Source organism: Lissotriton vulgaris, chromosome 9 (assembly GCF_964263255.1).
Source record: "Lissotriton vulgaris chromosome 9, aLisVul1.2, whole genome shotgun sequence".
In the NCBI taxonomy this organism is placed as follows: Eukaryota; Metazoa; Chordata; class Amphibia; order Caudata; family Salamandridae; genus Lissotriton; species Lissotriton vulgaris.
Genome location: NC_141697.1, coordinates 231,783,673 through 231,804,748, shown reverse-complemented (window position 1 = coordinate 231,804,748; position 21,076 = coordinate 231,783,673). Strand labels below are relative to the sequence as shown.

The window sequence follows — 21,076 nt, the reverse complement described above, 5'->3', positions numbered from 1 at the left end:
TGTCAACCATTGCTGATAAAATGCAACCAATGGATATCAGTCAAAGGGGCTGCATAAATGTATACAAAAATTAGTGTTCTCAAGAATGTACAGAAAAGAAATGTTGACTGTAGTAGAAGGGACATGGCATACAGGTATATCAGCGGAATGAAGACCGAAAAACAAGCAGGCCGGAGAAAAGTAGATAAATAAGGAATGGCTCTGGAGAAGAAGACAACCAAGATGGGAACAAACATGCAGGTCAGAGGAGAGGACTCTGGCATATTAAAGGTGTCAATGACAGATTGAGAGAAGGCTGGCAACATTTCAAAGGCTGAGAATGTTTGAAGAGCAGGAGTTGGTGGCATGTGTGTTTATAGACAATGATGACTGATAGATAGTTTCTCTTATAGAGGGGGTGCATGTGGAAGAACTCCTAATTAAGGCTCCTATGGTTTCTTTTTTTACTGATTTTAACACTTTATCTGTATTTATATTTAAACATGGAAAAAGCTGAAATTCTGGTCTTTTTTAGTGTTTCTGCAGGCTGTGGGTCATGGCTGCCAGGTCATTGCTGGGCATACTGACAGCATATGGAGAAGAAGGGATGAGAATTGCTAATCAAGGTCAGACAGCAGCAGGCAAGTGTACGCTAGTATCCTATTGCTACTAATAGCGTTTTCAGTATTATTACATTGTATGGACTATTTAAAAGACTAAAATCCTACAGACATTTAAGTGCCTGTACATCAATCAGATAAATAAATGCGAAAATATTCTAGATGCAACTCAATTTTTCCAATGACTAAAAATAGGAATACGATGCTTGAGCAATATAATGAAGGGAACAAACTAAAAATAAGGGTATAAGATACAAAAATGTCATACAAATGCACATCATAAAACCATAATCCTTACTGACAATTATGAGGTCACATTGGGACCAGGCCTCTTTACCTAATCTGACAGAAAGGGGTCAGTGTATTGTTCTGGGTTTGACGCAATTGCGGGCGGATGAAGCGAGCCAGCTTAGTCGTGACCTGGAAAAGTTAACTAATTATGCACTCTTCATTGTGTGCAATAGGTATGAATTTAGAGAACAGGTATTTATAGTTCATTTCCTGTTTGAAAGGTGATTCTATTAACACATGTTAATAAGTAGGGAATGGAAATATACTCTTTTACCCCACATATGGCATTACGTCAGGTGAGTGTGACTTATTGGACATTTTGTTCCGTCCGCTTCCAAAACTTTTTTTCTGAGACAACCAAACCTACTCGATCCCCCCCTGCCCCCACAGTAAGAGAAATTCTCCATTCTAACATCGGATTGTATATTAGCGTATAGGTTTTTTCAGTTTATTTATTTTTACTTGTGCATTATTAACCATATGAATAATATGGATCTCCACGCAAATTCACTAATATACACTGACAGGATGCCTCAAATTGTTTTGATGTGACCTGTAAAGTGCATTTTCTTTGGCTGATGCTCTCTAGGCCTGAACCTGGCCTCAATGTCATTGAACAAAATGGATGTCACATTCACGGTTTATCACTTCTGCTGCACCCAGTCAAGCAAAGTCATGTTTGTTACTTTGCAATTGACACTGTTCTCGAAGTGGGTGCAGTATTGTATCTTTCTTCAAGGATCTTCAGCGTGCACGTGGGATTGCATTCATTCATAACGGTTCACTGTTTTCGCAACTAGATTGTTCTGACATCTTCGGATGACATTCTGTCAGAGGGGGCTGAACTAATATTCAGTAGTGTGTTAGTGCTTTCAGCCTTACCACTGTATGACATTCCAGCACTCTGTGATATGACTTCCTGGCATTGTATTCTTTTGCTCACACCACGATGAATCTGCACTTTTCTAAAACTAGCATATACCGATTTTGCTGCTCGTTGGGACTTTAACTATTCCCGATTTTTTGCCATTTACTCTGTAATATGCTATTACTAGGAGCCTTCATGGCAATGGCTTTATGCATTTGCACTTTGATTATCCTGTGTAATAATTTGAAAATTAAGAAACAGTTTTATCTTTCAGAGAGGACCAATGTTTTTGTTGAGTGTAGAAAGGGGAGGCATTAAAATGATTGAAGACCATCGCTTTAAATGGGTAGATACAATCTTATAGTTCATTGAAAATAGTAAACAGCTTGAAGATGTGGGCTACACCAACCAGTAAAAAATTGGCACGCACTGTAAAACTAGGGTGTGTGTGTGCGCATGTCTTCTTCCTAATTGTAGCAATGCATTTTAAGATAGTAAAGCGGATGACAGTAAGCACCAGTGAATTCATTTGAAGAGGATTGCATTAAAGCAGGGTACTTGCAAAGTGTGAAGCAGCCCCTCTGGAAAAGGGACAACTGGTGATGTTCCGAGAGGTACAAGGTGCTGTCAAGGATGACCACCGATGCAGTTTCTTTTTAGGATTTGTGGAAACCCACAGCATTTGCCAATGTGTTTGACAAAAGAGGTTTTAAAAGGCAAAACTTAACATTAAAACAGTGTTTTGTAAAGGTCTCGTGGCATATCCCTTTTGTGCTCCACTGCCCATTTAACTTTCCTCAAACAACCCCAAAGCCACTGCATATGCTTGGCTCATTTGCAAAAACTTCAGACATTCGTTTAGACTTGGTTAATATTTCTAGGAGGATACCTCTAGCATATGGATATGAAATTTAACCTCAGTTGCTAACAATACTTCACATTTTGATTGTGACAAACTATCAGCAGTTCCCTCATTTGAGAGAGGCTTCGCCATATTAACAGTCACACACAAACAGAGAGGCACTGGTTGTAGTGCAAAGTATTAAGTTAGAAAATAGAAAGATGCTTCGGGACGCGTCTTAGGGTTCACTGTTTTGGTTTCAATGGGCAACATGATAGATGTTCCAATAAAGAGATTTTGCATAGTGCTACTATTAAAGTGATGAACCTGCCATTGGCCAGTTGGCTGTTATCACTGGATTGTAAAAAAGTAGGTCTTGAGGACACACTAAAAGGTGACAAATTCCTAAGTGGCCTTCAAACAAAGGCAGAGATTGTGCACACAATTGTGCATCCTTGACCAAGAAGGTAGAGTAGCCAGCTCCTCTCTTCTGGGCACTCAAAAGCCTGAGACCTCGTAAGGTAGTAGAGCAAAGTTGTTTTGATTGGAAAGAGGTTGAGAGTTTATCCACTATGAGAGCAGACCCAAACCATGAAAGACATGTGTATCTACTGTACAAAGAAACAAAAATGCAATCCATTCTTGCCCTTTAAACCAGTGTAACACATGTCCCACCATGGAGATATGATCTCTGACTTGTGTACCCAAGTACATAAGATGCAGTTTTTATGCAGTAAGCATGATTTAGATTTTTGGACTAACTAAGTCAACTTTGGCACAGGGAATGTGAGGCAACAGCAGAGCCATTACAGCCTGTACTCTGTATAAATTTGTTTAACTGGAAAACATTTTTCAGATTCTACAGATGAAGTATGTCAGTCTTAACAATTTTGGAGATTTGCGGTGCTATACATAATTGAGCAGTCATCACCAAATCATGGTTCTTTAACCTTGAACTCTACAGCAGGTATGTACTGGGGTGAAGGCCAGATGTCAGTCAACGTACGTGAGGGTAACCCCACCAACACCAATAAATTACATCTTACTGGGGCTGGCTCGGACTCATGAATACACCAGTATTCAGGAGGCGTTAATTTAACAGACTGTTAATCTTTGCTAGTTCAAGAGGTCTGCTGAGGGTTCAAACAGGAAAGATATTTTTACCTCACACATGTTGCTCCTTCATTGTTAAAAGACGCCTGAGAGACGTGGAAATCAGGGACCTCTGGTCTCCAGGCGGAGTCCCAGCTTCATATCAACCATCTGGAGTAGAGGGCCATCCGCTTGGCATTGAAAGCCTTCCTTTCATTCATCTGTCGAGGGGAGGCTGGCACAGGTGCTCACGGACAATACCAACCACCATGTAGTACTGTAACATGAAGGGCGGCGTGACCACCCCAACCAAGAAGCGATGCATTGGCCACCACGTCAGCTCTGGATGGGGAAGGGAGAGGGGGTCGGCCACTGATCCAACTATGGTCTAGAAACAACCACTGCAGATTTTTAGCAGTCTCCCCTGAAATCTGAACAAGGGCGGAGATGTTACCTTGATGATGGGCCCACTGGGGACATTCGAGCAGCAGGAGGCAGAAGGCCATCAGTCCTAGCAGCCACAGAGTCAGCTTCACTGAAATATAGGGCTGAGTCTGAAAGATTGAGATCATAGCCTTAATGTCCTGGACACTTTCGTGCGGAAAAAGCACAAAAACAGAACAGTGTCCAGAAAGGCTCCAAAGAAGGGGAGCATCTTAGAAGGAGTGAGGTGTGACTTAAGTATGTTGATACTGATCCCCAATGATGACACAAGTTCGCCTTAGTCTGTATGTGGTTGACAACTGTCTGGAGTGAGCCCTCCTTCAACAACCAGTGTTTGAGGTAGGGGGAAGACTGACACCCCTGACCTCTAAAGATGTGCTGCAACCACTGCCATCACTTTTGAGGACACCAGAGGGTAGCCCAGAAAACTGAAAATGCTCCTGTCCTACCACAAACTACAGGTAGCCTGATGGGTTTGCGGGACAGGTATACAGAAATAGGCGGCCTGCAGGTCCAACACAACAAGTCAGTCTTCAGGGTCGAGGGCAGAGAGGACCTGGGTCAGTGACATCATATAAAATGTTTCCTTCAGGAGGAAGGTTTTGACAGTGTGAAGGTCCACTATTGACCAAAAGCCTCCGTCCATTATGGACACCAGAAAGTAGTGGGAATACCAACCTCGTCCTACTTCTGCCACGGGCACCCTCTCGATACCCCTTTGTCCAAAAGGGTTTGCATTTCCTGTCGCAAAGTAGAAAAATGGTCCTCTTCACTCATTGGAGGGGATGGGGAATGTGCTGCGGTGCGGAAAGGAATGGTAAGGCCCAACCCTACTGAAAAATTAGCAGGACCTGCCTGTTGGAAGTTATGCCCTGCTAAACCGCCAAGAGCTGTTAACTCCTGCCTCCTACCAATTGTCTCTGCTGCACTATGGGTACGCTAAAGGGGTTTGGCAGGTAAGGGAGGTAGTGGACTGTATGCCTTGTTGAGTTTGACTTAGGCAGCAGTGGGCGCCACAGCCGTGAAAATGCTGAGCACAAGGCTGTGGTTGGCTTGGCTGACGGTATAAGGTACCTCTGCTGAAGCAATGAAAGGAACTGTAGGGCAGATCGGTCCAGGGAGAGTGCCGTAGCTCTGCTCACCTTGAACCGCTCGAGAGCAAAGTCGGTCTTGTTCTCAACAGGCAAGTCCCATCGAACAGCATGTCCACAAGGGATGACCGGCCATTGCCTGACAAACCAGTGGACTGCAGCCAAGTGTGGAGGCAAATGGCAACATTGGTGCCAATGGCCCACCCACTGGAATCAGTGGTGGCCAAGCCACACCGAATTGTGAACTTGAAACATCATTGCTGTCCTATATGGCGTGGGTGAGGACAAGATCGGAGATCATGAGGGACACCTGGGAGATCTTAAGGCACGGAGTCCCAAAGGGCGTGAGAATAGCGCCCCAGCAGGCAGCTGACATTAACACACCTGTGCAGCAAACAGGTTGATGAAGACTCTCTTACCGAACATCTCTACCTATTTCGACTCCCTATCAGGGGGGAATAGTCTAAAAGGAGTTGGAATTGGTTTTGCTTGCACATAACTACACCATCAAGCTTTCAGGTGAGGGGTGTTGAGATAAATACTGGCTCGCCCAAAGCAGGGGAGGGGTGTCGTACAATCTGGCAGTTGCCAAGGGGGCCAGAGCAAGGTTTGGCCTAAGCCCTCAAAAAGGTGTCCATAAGGACCTCATTAAATGAGAAAATAGGCTCAGTAGATGTCTGCCCTGGCTGAAGAACCTCCGTAAGTACTATGGTTTTGACCTCCAATGTGAGGAGATGGAGCTCAAAGAAGTCAGTCAAACTACACATAACCATGGGGTACAAAGCACTCTCCTTATGGACAGTGCCAGGGGGGTGAGAGCCAGTGCAGACTCAAGGGAAGTATCAAGGCAAGCAACCTCCTGCAAGGCATCATACCAATTCTCTCTGCGGTAAGGTTTGCCGTTCTCATCACCCCCATCATAATCGTGATCTGAATCCATGTAGAACAAGGAATCCATGTTGTGCTCAAACAGAGGAAATAAGCCTCAACAGCAGCCAGGCATGTCTTCGATCAAGGTCGAACGGACACTGACTAGTAGTCTGAGAGAACAATTGGGGTCTCGTCTTCCAGAGAAGACTTAGTCTGCATCTGCGTTGATTTGCTGGGAACCGGTGTGGCACGAGGAGCCGAAAGTGGAGTCAGTTGGCTCGGAGGGTCCAGCTAGCACCAAGGGTAAACCTGCCGGCAAGTGACACGGGTGATGAACCTCTTGGTTTCGTGGGACCAGTAGCTCGCCAGAGGATGTCAGCAAGGATCCAAAGAGTCGGAGCATGATCTCCGGATCCTTGTCTTGTGGTACAGAAAGAAAGGAACTGTCATCAGCGCACAGGAGTGGTGGCTATATAGGCTCTTCGTGTCATTTGCGGATGGAACAGCATCAGTGTGTACCCTACTAGCGCACAGAGGTACTTCTGAACAGTTTCCAGATCCAGTCTGACGCCTGGGGAGTATTCAAAAGGTGAGGAATCTGCAGCTAGAAGTCACAATAAGAAATCTATTTTATTATTATTATAATTACAGACGGTGTATTGAATATGTTGCTGATTATAGATATGTTCATAAATGTCGTATAGAATAATTATCATTCAGATAGAGTATGTTGCAACAGAGAACATTTTTTAAACAGCTGAATCGGCTCGAGATTCCCCTCAGGAGGTACAGGTTTAAAGGCTCTTTTAGACGAACAGAAGTGTAAGGAGGGACAGACCGAAAACGTGCAAATGTATAATGAATAAAAGTCAGGTAAATTAGACGGACAGGCAGCAGGTACGGGCACACATCGGCTTATGAAATAAATAATAATCCTCCTCTGCTAATGTTCGCTTTATATAAAAATCTAGAATACATAGTTGACTATGCAGTTCTTTACTGGCAGTATTAATGGGAGTTTATAATGCAACCACTGGTGGACCCAACAAGATGTAGCCCAGTGGGTTAGAGAAGGGTGAACTAGCACACAGGTATCTTTTATTAGCTCAATCAGAATACAGACTTAGTGGATGGGGTGGTACTCTGGGTGGGTGAGGGTTCAAGGTCAGGTCATCAGATTAGGATAAGCATGAAAAAATACATTTCAATCTGTAAAATACTACAGAAGTGTGATATTGATAAAATATGGAGAAGCGTCATTTTTATTTTCTCTGAAAAAAGTGAGTTTTTTTAACCTTCAATTTCAGAGACATAAATAATGCATAAAGTCTCCTTTCCTCCCACACACCCTCCATCTGTAATGCATTGTTCTTTAGTTCTCTTTGGAAAACAGAACGCCCTTGTATTTAAACTTCCGGTGGGAGGGCATTTCCACAGCTCCAAGTAAACAAAGGAGGAGCTCAAACGAAAATAAATCAGCCCACCCCCAGCCAGGCTGCTGCATGCAGCGGCTTGAAAGCGCTTTGTTTGACGCTAATTGGAAGAGACTGCCAGTGAGCAGGCGTGTTAGTTCTGTGACTAGGCTGGGCCATGAGGTTTTTTTGAAATTATTAACAGAATACACTTTTATAGCATCCCAACTTGGTGTAAAGGAATAAGAGGCTTCTGCATGTAGGGTGGTCTATGCTATTCACTGTGTCAAGTGTAGATGCAAGTTATTTAGACGATTGCAATGGAAAGGCCTAGATAATAGTTTTCCTCAGAATATCAAGCACTGTTCTGCCCCATTCTAGAAATACAACAGAAGGAACCCGTTGCAAATACACCTGGGGAGTCCTGCTGTGAGGCAGGGGGACCGGCTGCATCAGGGGACACTGTGGACCATGCAGTGGCTGGAGTTTATGTTATGGCTGGTATTAAGGCTCTGGGAGGACTTAGATCTTTTCTTGTATGAACAACCCAGCAAGTCAAGATTGCGAGTTTTGTGTCCTCAGTTCTGCCTTTGACTTTTGGGGTCCTGCAGTTGTGCCTTAGAATTTTGGGGTTTTACAAGGCTCAGCTCTGCCCTCTCCTCTTCGATCTCTTATATACACCACTTCGCTCCGAAGATCTCCAACCTTGGTCTGCAATTTCAACTGTGAGCGAGATCCTGACGGACCTCCCTTAAGATTCAGCAACGGTGGCAAGTTGGTTATGAGAAGGACAGAATGGGCGAGTGACAACTACTTGTTACTAAATTATGACAAACTTAAAGCTTTGCCTTTGGGCTGCTCTCATTGGTCTGCCATTCCCTTTCGGGTGGTGGTAGGGATAATGGGAACCGTTGCCCAGTGTGTGGCAGTCTATATGAACAACCAAGGCCAACTGCAGAAAAAGTTAGAAGGTCTTCAAAGCCAGGCCTCAAGTTTTATCTTTGTAACAAATTCATCTGAGCATGTGTCAGATGGGACAGGGTTGTGCACCGCTGAGACTCGGTCACTGACCGCTCAGCTGGTCTTTCCTATGACGATACATCGAATGAATACTCCACTGCAGGAAGAGAAATGCAAGTGGAAATTGATGGACCATATCAGACACAAACTAGAACATTTAAACAGGAACAAACATTACATACTCACAATCTAGTGCTAAAATCTGAAACAGTGTCCAGAGATAAGCACAGAATGAAAGAATCTGCACTTGAAAAGAAGACCATTCACCGAGCAGAACAAACAACTGCATAAGGGCTATGATTACAGAGTGCACACCAGTTGTCGTTTCACATTTCTTCATTCTATGCATAAACCTTAATGCAATCTGTCAGACAGAATAAAAACATTTGAATCCTTAAAAGGCGGCATAGAATGTTCTTGAAACTAAGGTTCATGAAATTACGGATGTATATCACAAATTAAAATCAGATGAAAGTCTAATAAAATTGTGACAAATTAAAAACGTACATTTCTCTACGAAAATACATGCCAAAACGTGCACACAACATTTAAACAGTTAACAAAAATCATAAACATGTCCAGTACATTAGGTCTTTCCCGTGTGTCTGCCTGCGCCTCTTCCACTCCTGTTGAAACAGGTTAGTATCATCCACACCCTTCCTCTCGTTTTTTTTGTGTGGAATATTTTCTTTAACTTCTTAGTAATAGCATTGATTAGTCACTTTTATGTCTTACTTACTTTGGATAGTTGGTGCAGTACTGGGTGTAAATATCGAAGTATTGGCTCTGCAAGCAAAGAGAAAAAAAAACATTTTAATAACATGGTCTGAAAATGCAGTCTGTATTCAAGAACCTGGTACTCTGGCTAGGAAGCGAAATAAACTGCATGACATAGAAACTTTTTGTACGAATCCTATATTCACGTGGAACCGCTAAAATCGCTGTCAACACTCTTAAAAAAACTCCTTTTGGTTCTAGGGTTAGCAGTGTTCAACTCTAACTCTAGAGTTGAAGAAACAATCAGATCTTTTACCCATTCACAAGCTCCACAATTCACTTGGCCAGTCAAGCAGGGAGCCTTTGATCTTCTTGTGCGATTGGTGATGTGGAGAACGCCAAGAGTATTTCTTAGTAGGGTAAATGTTGTTCCATAAACATGTACTTATGGATTTGGGTGTCTGTGGATGTGCATTGTGCAAAGCTCTGATGAAACCCTCCCCAGTACGGAGATGAGAAGGCTGTTCCTTTGTTTCTCAGTGCAAAATGCTCATTCCAATGGTGTTGGAAAGTGGGTTATTGGTAGGGGCAAATGTAGGTCTGCCACTGGCAATAAGGCACTAACACATGATAGTACTCAGCATAGGTCTTAGGAAATTATGCCTTTGCTCAACCCTTGGTAACGTGGCTGCGAGCAGACAGGCTTAACTTCAAAGACAGGTATGTAAAGCATTCAAAAACACCATTTCAGTAAATAATTAAGACACAACATAAAATAAAAATCCAACACCAATTTATAAAAATAGGTAATATTTTTATCTTTTAAATGACACCAAAACGAAAATAATCCACTATAGGGAACCAGAGATATGAATTTTTAAAGATTAGTCACTTTCTAGTGCTTAGAAACCAACAGTGCCCCTGAAGTCGTTTCGTTTTCTCTGTCAGGGACACACCTTTATAAATTGTTCTGAAGAATCCTCACCACTGTAGTGGGCCGCCTTCTTCAGCAAGCGGGGTCCAGTTAGAACACCTTCCTGGCGTTCTGCTTGCGGGTCCCAAAGTATCCAACACGCAATCCAAGGTTCTGGAATCTCCAGGAGGGTCCTTGAAAGTGTGAAACTTCAACTCAGCAATCCACTTGAACAAAACCCTTACAAATCCAATGGTACTCCAGGCTTTGAATTCTTTGTGGGGCTGTCCAGGTGAGCTCTGTTAACCTGTAGCTTGCAGGGAGTCCACTCTTAGTCCGTTGGCAGCAAGGTAATCCACAGGGCTGTAGTTTCAGATGGTGCAGTCTTCATAGGTCAGGCCTTAGAGTTTCTTGCACAGCAAACTTCAGCAGGGCACTTCTTGCTTCATTCTGTTTTAAGCAGCAGATCTGGAGGGCTCTGCCCCTCTCGGATACTTATTCAAAATTCTCTGGGTCAAGCACCAGGTCACTGCTGACCAATGAGAGCAGGGCAACTCCTCATAGTTATGACCACATCCTGTGGAGTGTGGCATTAGTTTGTCCCAGAGTGCATCATCCATCCAAATCCATAATGGCTGATTTTCCAGCAAGGAGGTAAGAGCTGGCTAAACACACTCCCTGGGATAGCTCATTTCCATGGACTTTCACCCTACCATCTGCAAATACCTTTCTTAAGCCTAGTCCTGACTCTGGGTCACGACTGTCATAGTGGACTAAAACCCAGGCCTCCCCTCTTGCCTTTGAAGAGCGTAGTTTACGACGCCACCTCCTGGCCTGGCATTCCTATAGAACAGATCACTGCCCTCCCAGCAGCCTGGCTAATCCACTTACTTCTGACCAATCAAGGCAGACCACTGAAAGGCTGAATTTGGACTTACAAACAAGAAAGTCTCATAACTTATTGTATGTACACTTTAGGAGAAATTCAACAATATAATATTGTTGGATTTACTACGACCATTCTGGGAAGTCTTTGAATGGTCCAGCTAGTCCTCTCCTATCAATATTTATTAATCAATCACTTCCTACCAATTTAACCTATGGGCCATGTGGTTTGCAATGGGGAAAATGACTTGCGCCACTTTTGTAGCACCAGGGCTTATAAAACCATATTTTATAAGTATTTCCCTAATTTCTACCGGACCCCCACCCCCTGTGCAACTAGGGGAGACTTCAGGGGTTCTGAATCTGCATAAATATTGCAGATCTCCCGTACCCAATTCTTCCAGCATCAAAGTCGAATTTAAGCACCTCTTTAAGACAATGTGGGGAGTGAAATGTAAAATTTCACTTTACTCAGGCTTCTAAAAACTCATTTTATAAGGGCGCTCCTTATAGATAACTGACCCCCCACCCCTGGGATACCTAGGGGTGACCCTGGGGGTCCCTAATATGCAAAAACATGGTAGGTTTTTAATTTTTTAAGGGCCCCTATCCCCAAAGTCGAGTTTGGGCACAATTTAAGGTTTAACAGATGTCCTGGCCACCAGTGCAGCTTTTAAACAAACCTCAGGCTTCAGCATAGCACACATGCTGGTGCAGAGAATCTGCTGGCCTCTAAACTGCCATGCCCCAGGATACTGGAGACTTCTAGGTAGTTTCAATCCCATGCCCTATTACATAATAGGGGCTTAGGTGGTAGGTCATGCCAACTACAGGGGTACCCCACCATACTATAGTGTACCCTAGTGTATGTTGGGTGTCTTAACTGTGTTCTAATGTGTTCCTTTTAGCTTGGCCCTGGCCCTGGTTAAACAGAGCCCAGAGTCAGTTACCACCAGTTCCAGTCAGCAAAAGGTTGGGGGTGCCCAGGGCACAGGATGACTTTGCAACAAATGGCCATCCAGTGAAGGCATGACACTAGCAAGAGATTAAGGATGCCCTCAGATTCCCAATCTATACAAATTCAGGTAAACTTCAGAATCTGCTCTCCTCTCGAGACCTTAGGGAGTCTTAAAATATATCTGGGCAGTACAAACAGGGAAATTTGCATGTATGGTTTGTACGTACATGCATATTTCTGACGTGTGATATTTTCGTAACATTATACTGCATGGTAAATTGGTTAATTATCATTGATAAGGGATTATAGCCACTAATGGTCCTGAAGAAAGCCCAATGACCATGATGGGCAGTGAGTAAGGCTGAAACGTGTAGACCGGTGATGTTTGGGTCATAATGTACCCGAACAACGTCACATTTTTAAACCTGTTTTTAATCTTGCCAAAGGTACTTACAATAAAGAATAGCTAAGAGGAATCTGCAGACAATTTTAACTGTAGATCCCTTTAGAACAAGTGCTCTGCTTACAAAGTGCGCTTAGCACACCCACTCACACCAGGTGTAATGGGTGAGGATCAGAGGATCAAGCATGCCACGGGTGGGTAAATCAAAACGATTCCTCGAGTCCCACATTTAACCACCCTCCAGGGAACGTATAAAGTAGGATAACCCTCTCTTTTAGCTAGAATTCCATGAAGGTGTCCATCACATATGTGATTGACTGTATCACACAGTCACCAGGCTGGTGCAACACTTCCAACTTGGGTGAGTCTGAAATATTCAAAAAGTGGATGAAAAAGGACGCTGAAGCCCTCTCAGCTCTTTGAATAATCCAGACACGCTCAATAAATTAAACTAACACCCATTTCTGGGATACCCCACAGTTGTTTAAATTAAGGTTATGGTTAAGGTGTTATGGGCCAGTTGAACTACACCAATTTGCAGTCGCAAGTCCTGTGATTTCCAAAATCTGAGTTTTGCGAATGGCAAAATGGTGTTTAGCCAGGTACTAAACCTTTTGTAAGTCGAAAAAACGTTTCCAACTTGCCATGGGGTTTTTTGCAAATCATTCTGATTGAACTCCAACTAATTGCAATGTGCAATGACCTACATTAATGGTGTATGACTACAACCACGGTAACAAACCACTAGAACATTATCGACTCCTCATAGGGTGAGTACACAGATTTATAAAGGGGAAGCTGGCGTTGACAGCCTCGGGTAGAGCGGGCAGTTTCCCAAAAGGAACACTTTCTTTCTTCAAAGCAGCACTTGCCCCTTCAATGGAGGCTATCTTTTCTTTACGTTTTCCTTTTGGAAATGCAGAGACTGAGGTCTGCTGTCTTTTGCAGGGCTTCAGCCCTGCATTCACAGTCAATCATTGAAAGGGTGGGGGGGGGGGGGGGGGGGGGTATGTGAAGGCAAAATCAGGCCTACCTAATTAATATTAATAAGGCAGGGCATATGTGACACTCAAGGAATCAGAATCTTGCAATCTCACTGATTAGTAAATAGGTTTAATAGCAAAACTACAGGCAGATGGCAATAAGTCGCTGCACAATGTGTACATTGGGCCTTTACATGTTTACGTTTTGATCTTGATAACACGAGCGATAAACAACAAAGGAGACCGAGTTAGCTGATAAGATGAAGACAAAATACGAGTCTGTGTGCTCCGCATAGTTTGGTTGAGCTTTGCATGTGCCTGGAAGGCACACGTGCAGGGGAGGAGGAGATCAGATGAGTGTACTTATGCTCACAGTTGGCATGTTTCAATTCCTCATTAAAATAAAAATCACAGTCGAATCAAGGGACTCGAGTGGTGTAAAGTCTTCGGCTACTGGCACTCCAGATCTACCCTGGCTGGTTAGGAGAAAGGCTTCAAATGAAACAAGCTGAATTTTGCACACGCTAGTCGAATCGTGGATTTTCATGAAAAGCTCTTGTGTCTCCGTTAAATAAATATGTGCCACTTTGCTGAATAGTTGAACACTAGTTGTTTAACCACCAAGGGACAATTCAGGTGATTGTGTAAATTGCAACCTTTGGTCACCACAGGCACTCTTCTCAGGGGAGGGAGTAAACACGTTAATTCAACTGCAGAGACTCTCCCGGTTGGTGGATGTCTTATTAAATGAGGTTGAGAAGACTAGAACAGAAGCTTCTCCTTGGTACAATCGCGGTGTGGAGTCGGATTCCAGCCTCTTTACAGAGTTGGCCACTCGTTTCTTTCTGGCCTTGTATACAATACTATTGTAGGGCTGGGGAACCGGTCTTCCTGTAGACACCCTCCCTAGTAGTGTCGGCTAGTAGAGCCAGCTGCCAAATTTTCAAGAACACAAGGATATTTGGTGAATCTGTATGATACTATGAGGTAGCTGTTTCCATTTATTTGTAATAATTTTTTTAAGAGTAAATGTGCCCCCGAGGTATTGCAGTGCGGTACAAAAAATATAAAATGCAAAATATACTTATTTAGCCTAACCACCGCCCTCACACGTTAGTGCTACCAACAGTAGATCTATCAATATCTTTATCAAACGGTTCCAGCAGAAACAACAGAACATAGTTTCAGGTCTGTGTTAACAGAACATGATATCAACTCAATGTTAATAGAACATAGTACCAGCTCGGTTTTGCAGCAAGACATTTTAATGACTGTGCATGGTACTGCGTAATCTATGGAATGGAGCAAATAACTTTGGCTACTTCTCTCTAAACTGACTACTTAGCAGGCTAGCCAAATAACAAGGCCACTGCTGTGAGTAGCCTACTGGCCTCATTTGGCATCCTCAGATTGGCAGATGTTGAATTCGGTATCTGCTGATTAGTGGCACCGCTGTCTGAGATGAGAACCAGTCCTGAAATCTGCCTCTGTAGATTTCTAAGGTACGTTTCATGTATTTTCCATTTTCCCGCTTAAATTTCTCATCCACCTGGCAGACGCATCCGCTTGATACAGGTCCATGATGATCTTAATTAATGGAGACAAGCTCAAGTTTGACAGATGGCTCCCAAGGTCACAGTAAAACTCATATGAAAGTTCCTAACAGGACAGGTTTCCTGTCTGGATATCCAACATCGTCAATCTTTTCATGCTGCCCCTTTTGTTGGGCTATTATTACTGCATAGGTACTTATTCTATGTACTTACACATTACACTACCCATTTAGTAAGCATTATAACATTATAGCCCACTGCTCAAGGCTACGCTGGCTGTTAAAGGACCTGGATCCGAATTATAGGCCCAAGCCCCTGGGGAGGGTCTACATCAACGGAGAGGGTTTAAGAATTGTTAGAGACTGAAGCAGAAGGGCTAGAAAACTAATAAAGTACCCCAACCACTGGGGGTAGAATGTTATAAAATAAAAATGCTGAAACAGAAAGACAAAAATTGGAATGTTGGAGCAGAAGGCCTATACCAACCATTATTTGCCCTGAGTCACTCCACCGTCTTCAATGTTTCAGTGTTCTGAAATTTCGGTATAGCGCTCTGCTGAAGGCTATACCAATTGTTAAAAGTTCCGAATAAGAATTATAAGCCCTGCTGCTCCTTGGGTCTACAAAAGCTAGTATAGACGACGCACAAGGGCTAGAAAGGTTATTTGAGCAGTTCAACCATCCTGAGCCACTCCGCTGCTTTGAATGGAGCTCTCAACATTCAAACTTTCTAATTAAGCAATGTAAACCAAGAGAGAGAGCACTCCGAGGTAGTTAGGACCGAGGTGGAGTAAGAGGATCCGCGGCTAAGCCAAAGACTCTACTCCACCCCACTGAATAGCGACCTGGGAGTGACCACCTCCTTGGAAAATATTGCTACTGTAAATCAGCTCCTTAAAAACGGAGCTTAGAATTTACAAAATCTCGTTAGATGTTGTGATTTTTAGGACTAATTTTTTATATGGACAGTCTCGACCAAGGTTTCAAGGGTTCTATACTAAACTGTCTACTTTTTGTAATACAAGAGTGCTGATACTGGGTAATGACTACTGTCTAGTACACTTTACTACCACATGGAGAAGAGAAAAAGCAATTACAGCTCTATCACAGTGTCAGAATTTCAGCAATTTCACCTGAAACTCAAGTCCCCTCATGCTGGTCTATATTGTTCCCCTCACTGTGTTTTTCTACTAAATAATGGCATATGGCCAAGAGCTTCAACACCAGCCAGTGGCAGCTGTTTGAGGAATTCCAGTTAATATAAGTTGTGAATGCTACGAGCAGCAATAGACATCTCAAAAGCAACAAGCATTCGCAAATCCAACAGGTCTGACCTTGGCAAACTGATACAATAGCAGCTTTTTATTTTTTTTTAAATTGAGAAAGAAAAAAGAGGACATGCCTACAATAAACCGTTTTCATGTAAACAATACTAACCATTGTGTCTACATAATTATAACAGTATGGGTACTGTACTCTAGCAGGCACCTGTACAAGAGGCATAAAACCCTTTTTAGGTTTCAGGCATATCACAGGAAAACATGATATAGGCACCGCAACGGTATTATTGCCTTTGAACAGCAGTAACCTTTAGACATATTTTAAACACAAAATGATGCCTAACAAATAAAAATCATAAAGAAAAGTAAAAAATAATTGGCAAAATAGGCTATTGGCAGTTAAATGCACTTCTTTGTAGGCGGATGTGCACATGGGGTCGACCAAAATGCAGTCACTTCAGTGCAAAAAAAGCTGGTGGCTGAAGTGGGCTGACCCATTGGCCCATGCTATGTGCTGCAGCAGGAGTAAGCAACATGTGAATCACAGTTGAACAGTCCAGTGGATGAAGAAGGGTGATCCTAAGTGAAATATGATGGGGTGAAGTGCTACACAGAGCGACTGCCTGTGGTGTAGACTATTCACAAGATTTCTCCCCACCATCACCTATGGTGTCTCTGATGTAAAGCCCCTCTAAGTTTTTTAACATGTATGTATATTTTATTTTGTTTTACATAAGGCTGGCCAGCAAGAGAAAGTGGTCGCAGGCCTGACCTAAAAACTCTGTAGCAAATGAGATTTAAACCATAATTGTCTGCAAATCCTCCTAGCAGAGATGGACTGGGTTGTAGCATCCTATGGCCCTGCTCGGTCATACCAGTCCCATGGTACTGACTTGGTTTCACAAGCGCCATTGCCAATAACGTGAAAGGGTTTCGGAGCACTTACCTTTTCGACAAAGCAGCTGGCCACAGCAACGGGATCATTGTCGCAGCTGTCAAGGTCCTGCAAGAGTTCACTTAGGAAGAGAAAAAAACACTTTAAAACACAGTTCTCCCTTTCAATGAGCACTAAATGTGTTTTATACAGGAAGTGGTTTTAAAACATACTTCTCAACCTGCTAATGGCAGATGTTTGAGCAGATGATCCAACCCAATGATTCTGAAATCCCATCAATGAATCTTTGGTTGAGGGGTTCAACCTTCTGCAAAGTCAGATGGACATTTTTGCAGCAAGGTTAGAGGTATGTTTCGGCATAAATCTTCGAATCACAGCAAAACCAACTTGCATTAGGGAAATCATATCACATGCTTCAGTTAAGTCATAGAATGCGTTCCAAAATGCTCTGAGTGGCCAGGACATCACGCAATCCTCGGTAAAGAGGCACACAAGCACCCCCTCCCAACAAAAGGCACACTTTTCTGAAATCATCTCAAGCAGCTGCTTACCTCGACAGAAAAACGCAGGCCCACTTCTTGTTTTAACACATAAAAGAGCAAAAGGAAAATAAAAATAGTCTCAGAAGTGTACCGGTTGTTAAATAAACTGCTTACCCACGTACACTGTATGTGCACATATTTCTACAGCCTCATTACCCAATTCAAATTTCTACTAACCTCATCAACCTTATGATCAATGAGAATTGTGGTCAGTGTGATGATTGGTGTGTGACCTGGATCCCAATTATTCCACTAATTAACACGTTTGAAGCTTCCTCCATTGGGAGGACCCCCTAATTCTTTTAAAAAACAATAGATTGATATGTGGCTCTGCATAAGTCTTTTTATACCCTAGTATAATGCTGCTCATCCGCTCACACCTCAGCTACCAACTTTCTGGTGGAGAAGTACCTCAGGTCCACAACCGGATCCTCGCACAGATTTATGGTTCTAGCTTCTGACCTGGTAAGCAGTACTGAAAGGTCCTTTCTTGATGCCACACGTTCAATGAAGAAGTTTGTTATATGTGCAACCAATATTTTCATGGATATTTGAATTATACATGTGATTTTTAACAAAACTCATAAATGTTTGAAGATGGCTTCTACACCACCCTCATAGCTTTAACCTCTGTTGTGGCCGTGCTTTATTCAACAAATATGCTTTCCTGCTTTACTTGCCCAAATCTGATGCTCAGCATACCCAAGCACAGATACTACTGATTCGCTGGTGAACACCTGCCTTGCCACACTTGCGAGTGCTTTCATTGAAAAATAAAGGCCAATCCACGAAGAACTACCCAGCTTGAACATGTGATGCCCAGAGCATCTTGGATTTTCACCAGCCATTTTTAAGAATAGACAGAAAGTGTTTGTACTGAGCAAGATTAGAGATGCCTGGAGCATCATTGAAATGTTCACATTACAGGTGACATTTGCACAGATTTTCTCCTGTGTGTCTCCAGGACACTCGAATGATCCCTTGATATTCTGCTAGGTAGATCTTGTGAATGTGGTCTGGTTAGTGCGAGCCCCAGAAGCTTGGAGCATGCCTTAATTTGCTCTGACAAGATGTTTATTAAACAGCCTCGGGTGATGTGCACAAATAGCGGCTGATCGTGTTGTTCCTGTGGCCCATCCCCAGAACCTGTTTCACTGCGTTTGATGTGTTTGCTGAAAAGGCAAAGTCCTGGGCCACAAATCCAGCCATCACTGAGACTGCTGATCCAAACTCTTGGAGAGAGGATTCCAGAAGGTAAAGGGTTTTAAGGAAGAATGTCCAGAAAGTTCAGAAAAAAAAAATTTTGAGGGTCAGCACACAGTGGTGCATTGTGTAGCTGCCATCCACTTACAGATAAAGGATCCATTCTCCATCCTAAATATCCTTTAGATCCCAAAGGGACAGATGCGTCCTAATATTAGGCGACACGGTCCAGGCCCTATTTACCCCCCCACCAGCCATGCAGTCCAGGCACATCGTATGCTCTTATCTGAGGATATGCAGTCCAGGCACATTCAATGTTTTCATCGGAGGCCATGCAATCCAGGCACATCTTATGTTCTCATCTGAGGCCATGAAGTCCAGGTACATCATAAGCCCATAACCGAGGTAATACACTATAAGCACATCATAGGTCATTATCTGAGGTCATACGCTCCAGGTACATTGTTAGTGAATAAATACCACAGAGGGCCTTGGCAGTTAACTTCCAATCCCAAAGGGGAATAGGTTCCACCTACAGACAGAAATTCAACGACTTGTGCTGTTTTTAATGTGCAAGGCCCAGGCAATGATGCCTTGAACCTCTGGGCACTTTAAAGGGGTGGATTCTGAGCAGGGTGGTACATTTCGATCCCTGTTGAAAATCATGTTTGTTGAATAATCACAATCTCTAGTTGGCAGAGGTAGGAACCAATGTCCAAATAGGGACCCTTGCTTCTAGTCAGGGTAAGGGGAATACACTCTTTAGATAACCCCTGTTCACCCCCTTGGTAGCTTGGCACGAGCAGACAGGCTTATCAAAAGCAATGTGTAAAGTATTTGTACCAACACTCACAGTAACACAGTGAAAAAACACCACAAATGGACTCCACACCAGTTTAGAAAAATAAAGTTATTTAATATAAACTACACAAGACCAAAACGACAAAAATCCAACATACACAGTTGAAGAATATGATTTTAAAAGAGTTCTAAGGTTTGCGTCAAAATAATCCGCAGTTGCGTCACTTTTAGCCCAAAGTACCCTGTAGATGCGACAAAAGTTCCAAGTGGAAGCTGCAGCGTTGAAAAACAAGCAATGCGTCACTCCTGAGACCCTGGGAAGGCGATGCGACAGTTCCGCTGCATGCAGCAGGCGTGTTGCTACGAATCTGGTCTGTATGGGGAGGGATGCGATACCTTGTATGGATTCCGGTGCGCAGGTTCGGTAGGAAGCGTCTTGCACAGGCACAATGGGACGATCTTCGGACCGGCGACGATCTCAGGTGCAGCTGCGATACGCGGCGCAGCGTCGATCTTCTCCTCTTGCAGCCCCTTGATGCGATGGCTCTGCAACGATGTTCGCAACGACGTGATGCGGCCCGCAAGCAAGCGGTGCGGCGATCTCACCCAGCGATGGCAGGCTCTGCGACGATACTCGCAGCGACAGGAAGCTTTCCGCACCGGGGCGATGCGTACCGCAAGTAAACAATGCGTCCGTTTTTGCAGGGGCAAAAGGCCCAGCGACTATCTCCATCTTTGCGGCATCGGGAATTTCCTCGCACTGTTGGGGATGCACTACGCAAGCGAGCCATGCATGAAAATTGCAGATTGTCTTCTTTTCTCCTTGTCCAGCTTCCCAAACAGCAGGCAACAACTTCCAGAGGCCCCACAATTGGATCAAGAACTCTAGGAAGAGCAGAACTCACTCAGTATAGTTCAGGGGGAAGTTGGGTGGTGAAGTCCTTTTGTTCCTGGGACTTCTAACAGGAGGCCAGCTCTCCTCAGGCCCTAGGAGATCTTTTCAAGCAAGGGGACACCGCAATGTCCTTCCCCTCTCCTTGGCAGCAAAGCAACTGCAGGTCAGTCCACAAGCACACAGCAGGACAGTCCTTCCTCTTCAATCTTCCAGCTTTCTCCTTGGCAGAGGTTCCTTCTTGATTCCAGGATGATCTAATTTTCTGTAGTCTAGGTAGCCCTTCTTATACCAGTCCTTCCTTTGTTCTCTAGAGGAAGAGATGTCTTGGCATGGTCAGAACCAGTTCAGGTCAGTTCCTTAGCACTTTGTTTTTCTGTCTTCTCCTCTCCTTTCAGAGAGAGGGGCAGGGTCGTCAGCCGCCCAGCAGGAGGTGGAGCCAGCATTGTGGAAGGCAGGCACAGCCCAAATCAGGCCCAGGTGCTATCCCTTCCCACCACTCAAGATGCAGATATTCAGCCTA

The 21,076-nt window shown here is 43.7% G+C and overlaps 1 protein-coding gene across 1 annotated transcript in view; it reads right to left on the bottom strand.

The window, feature by feature from the left end:
* PLEKHG3 (pleckstrin homology and RhoGEF domain containing G3) overlaps positions 1 to 21,076 on the bottom strand; it is a 608,515-nt gene that overhangs the window by 132,993 nt on the left and 454,446 nt on the right. The window contains exons 6-7 of the mRNA XM_086939446.1: positions 17,167 to 17,236; positions 9,268 to 9,314 (exon numbers count right to left, since the gene is read on the bottom strand). Of these exons, the coding sequence (XP_086795572.1) occupies positions 9,268 to 9,314; positions 17,167 to 17,236 (117 nt within the window). The remainder of the gene's footprint in view (positions 1 to 9,267; positions 9,315 to 17,166; positions 17,237 to 21,076) is intronic.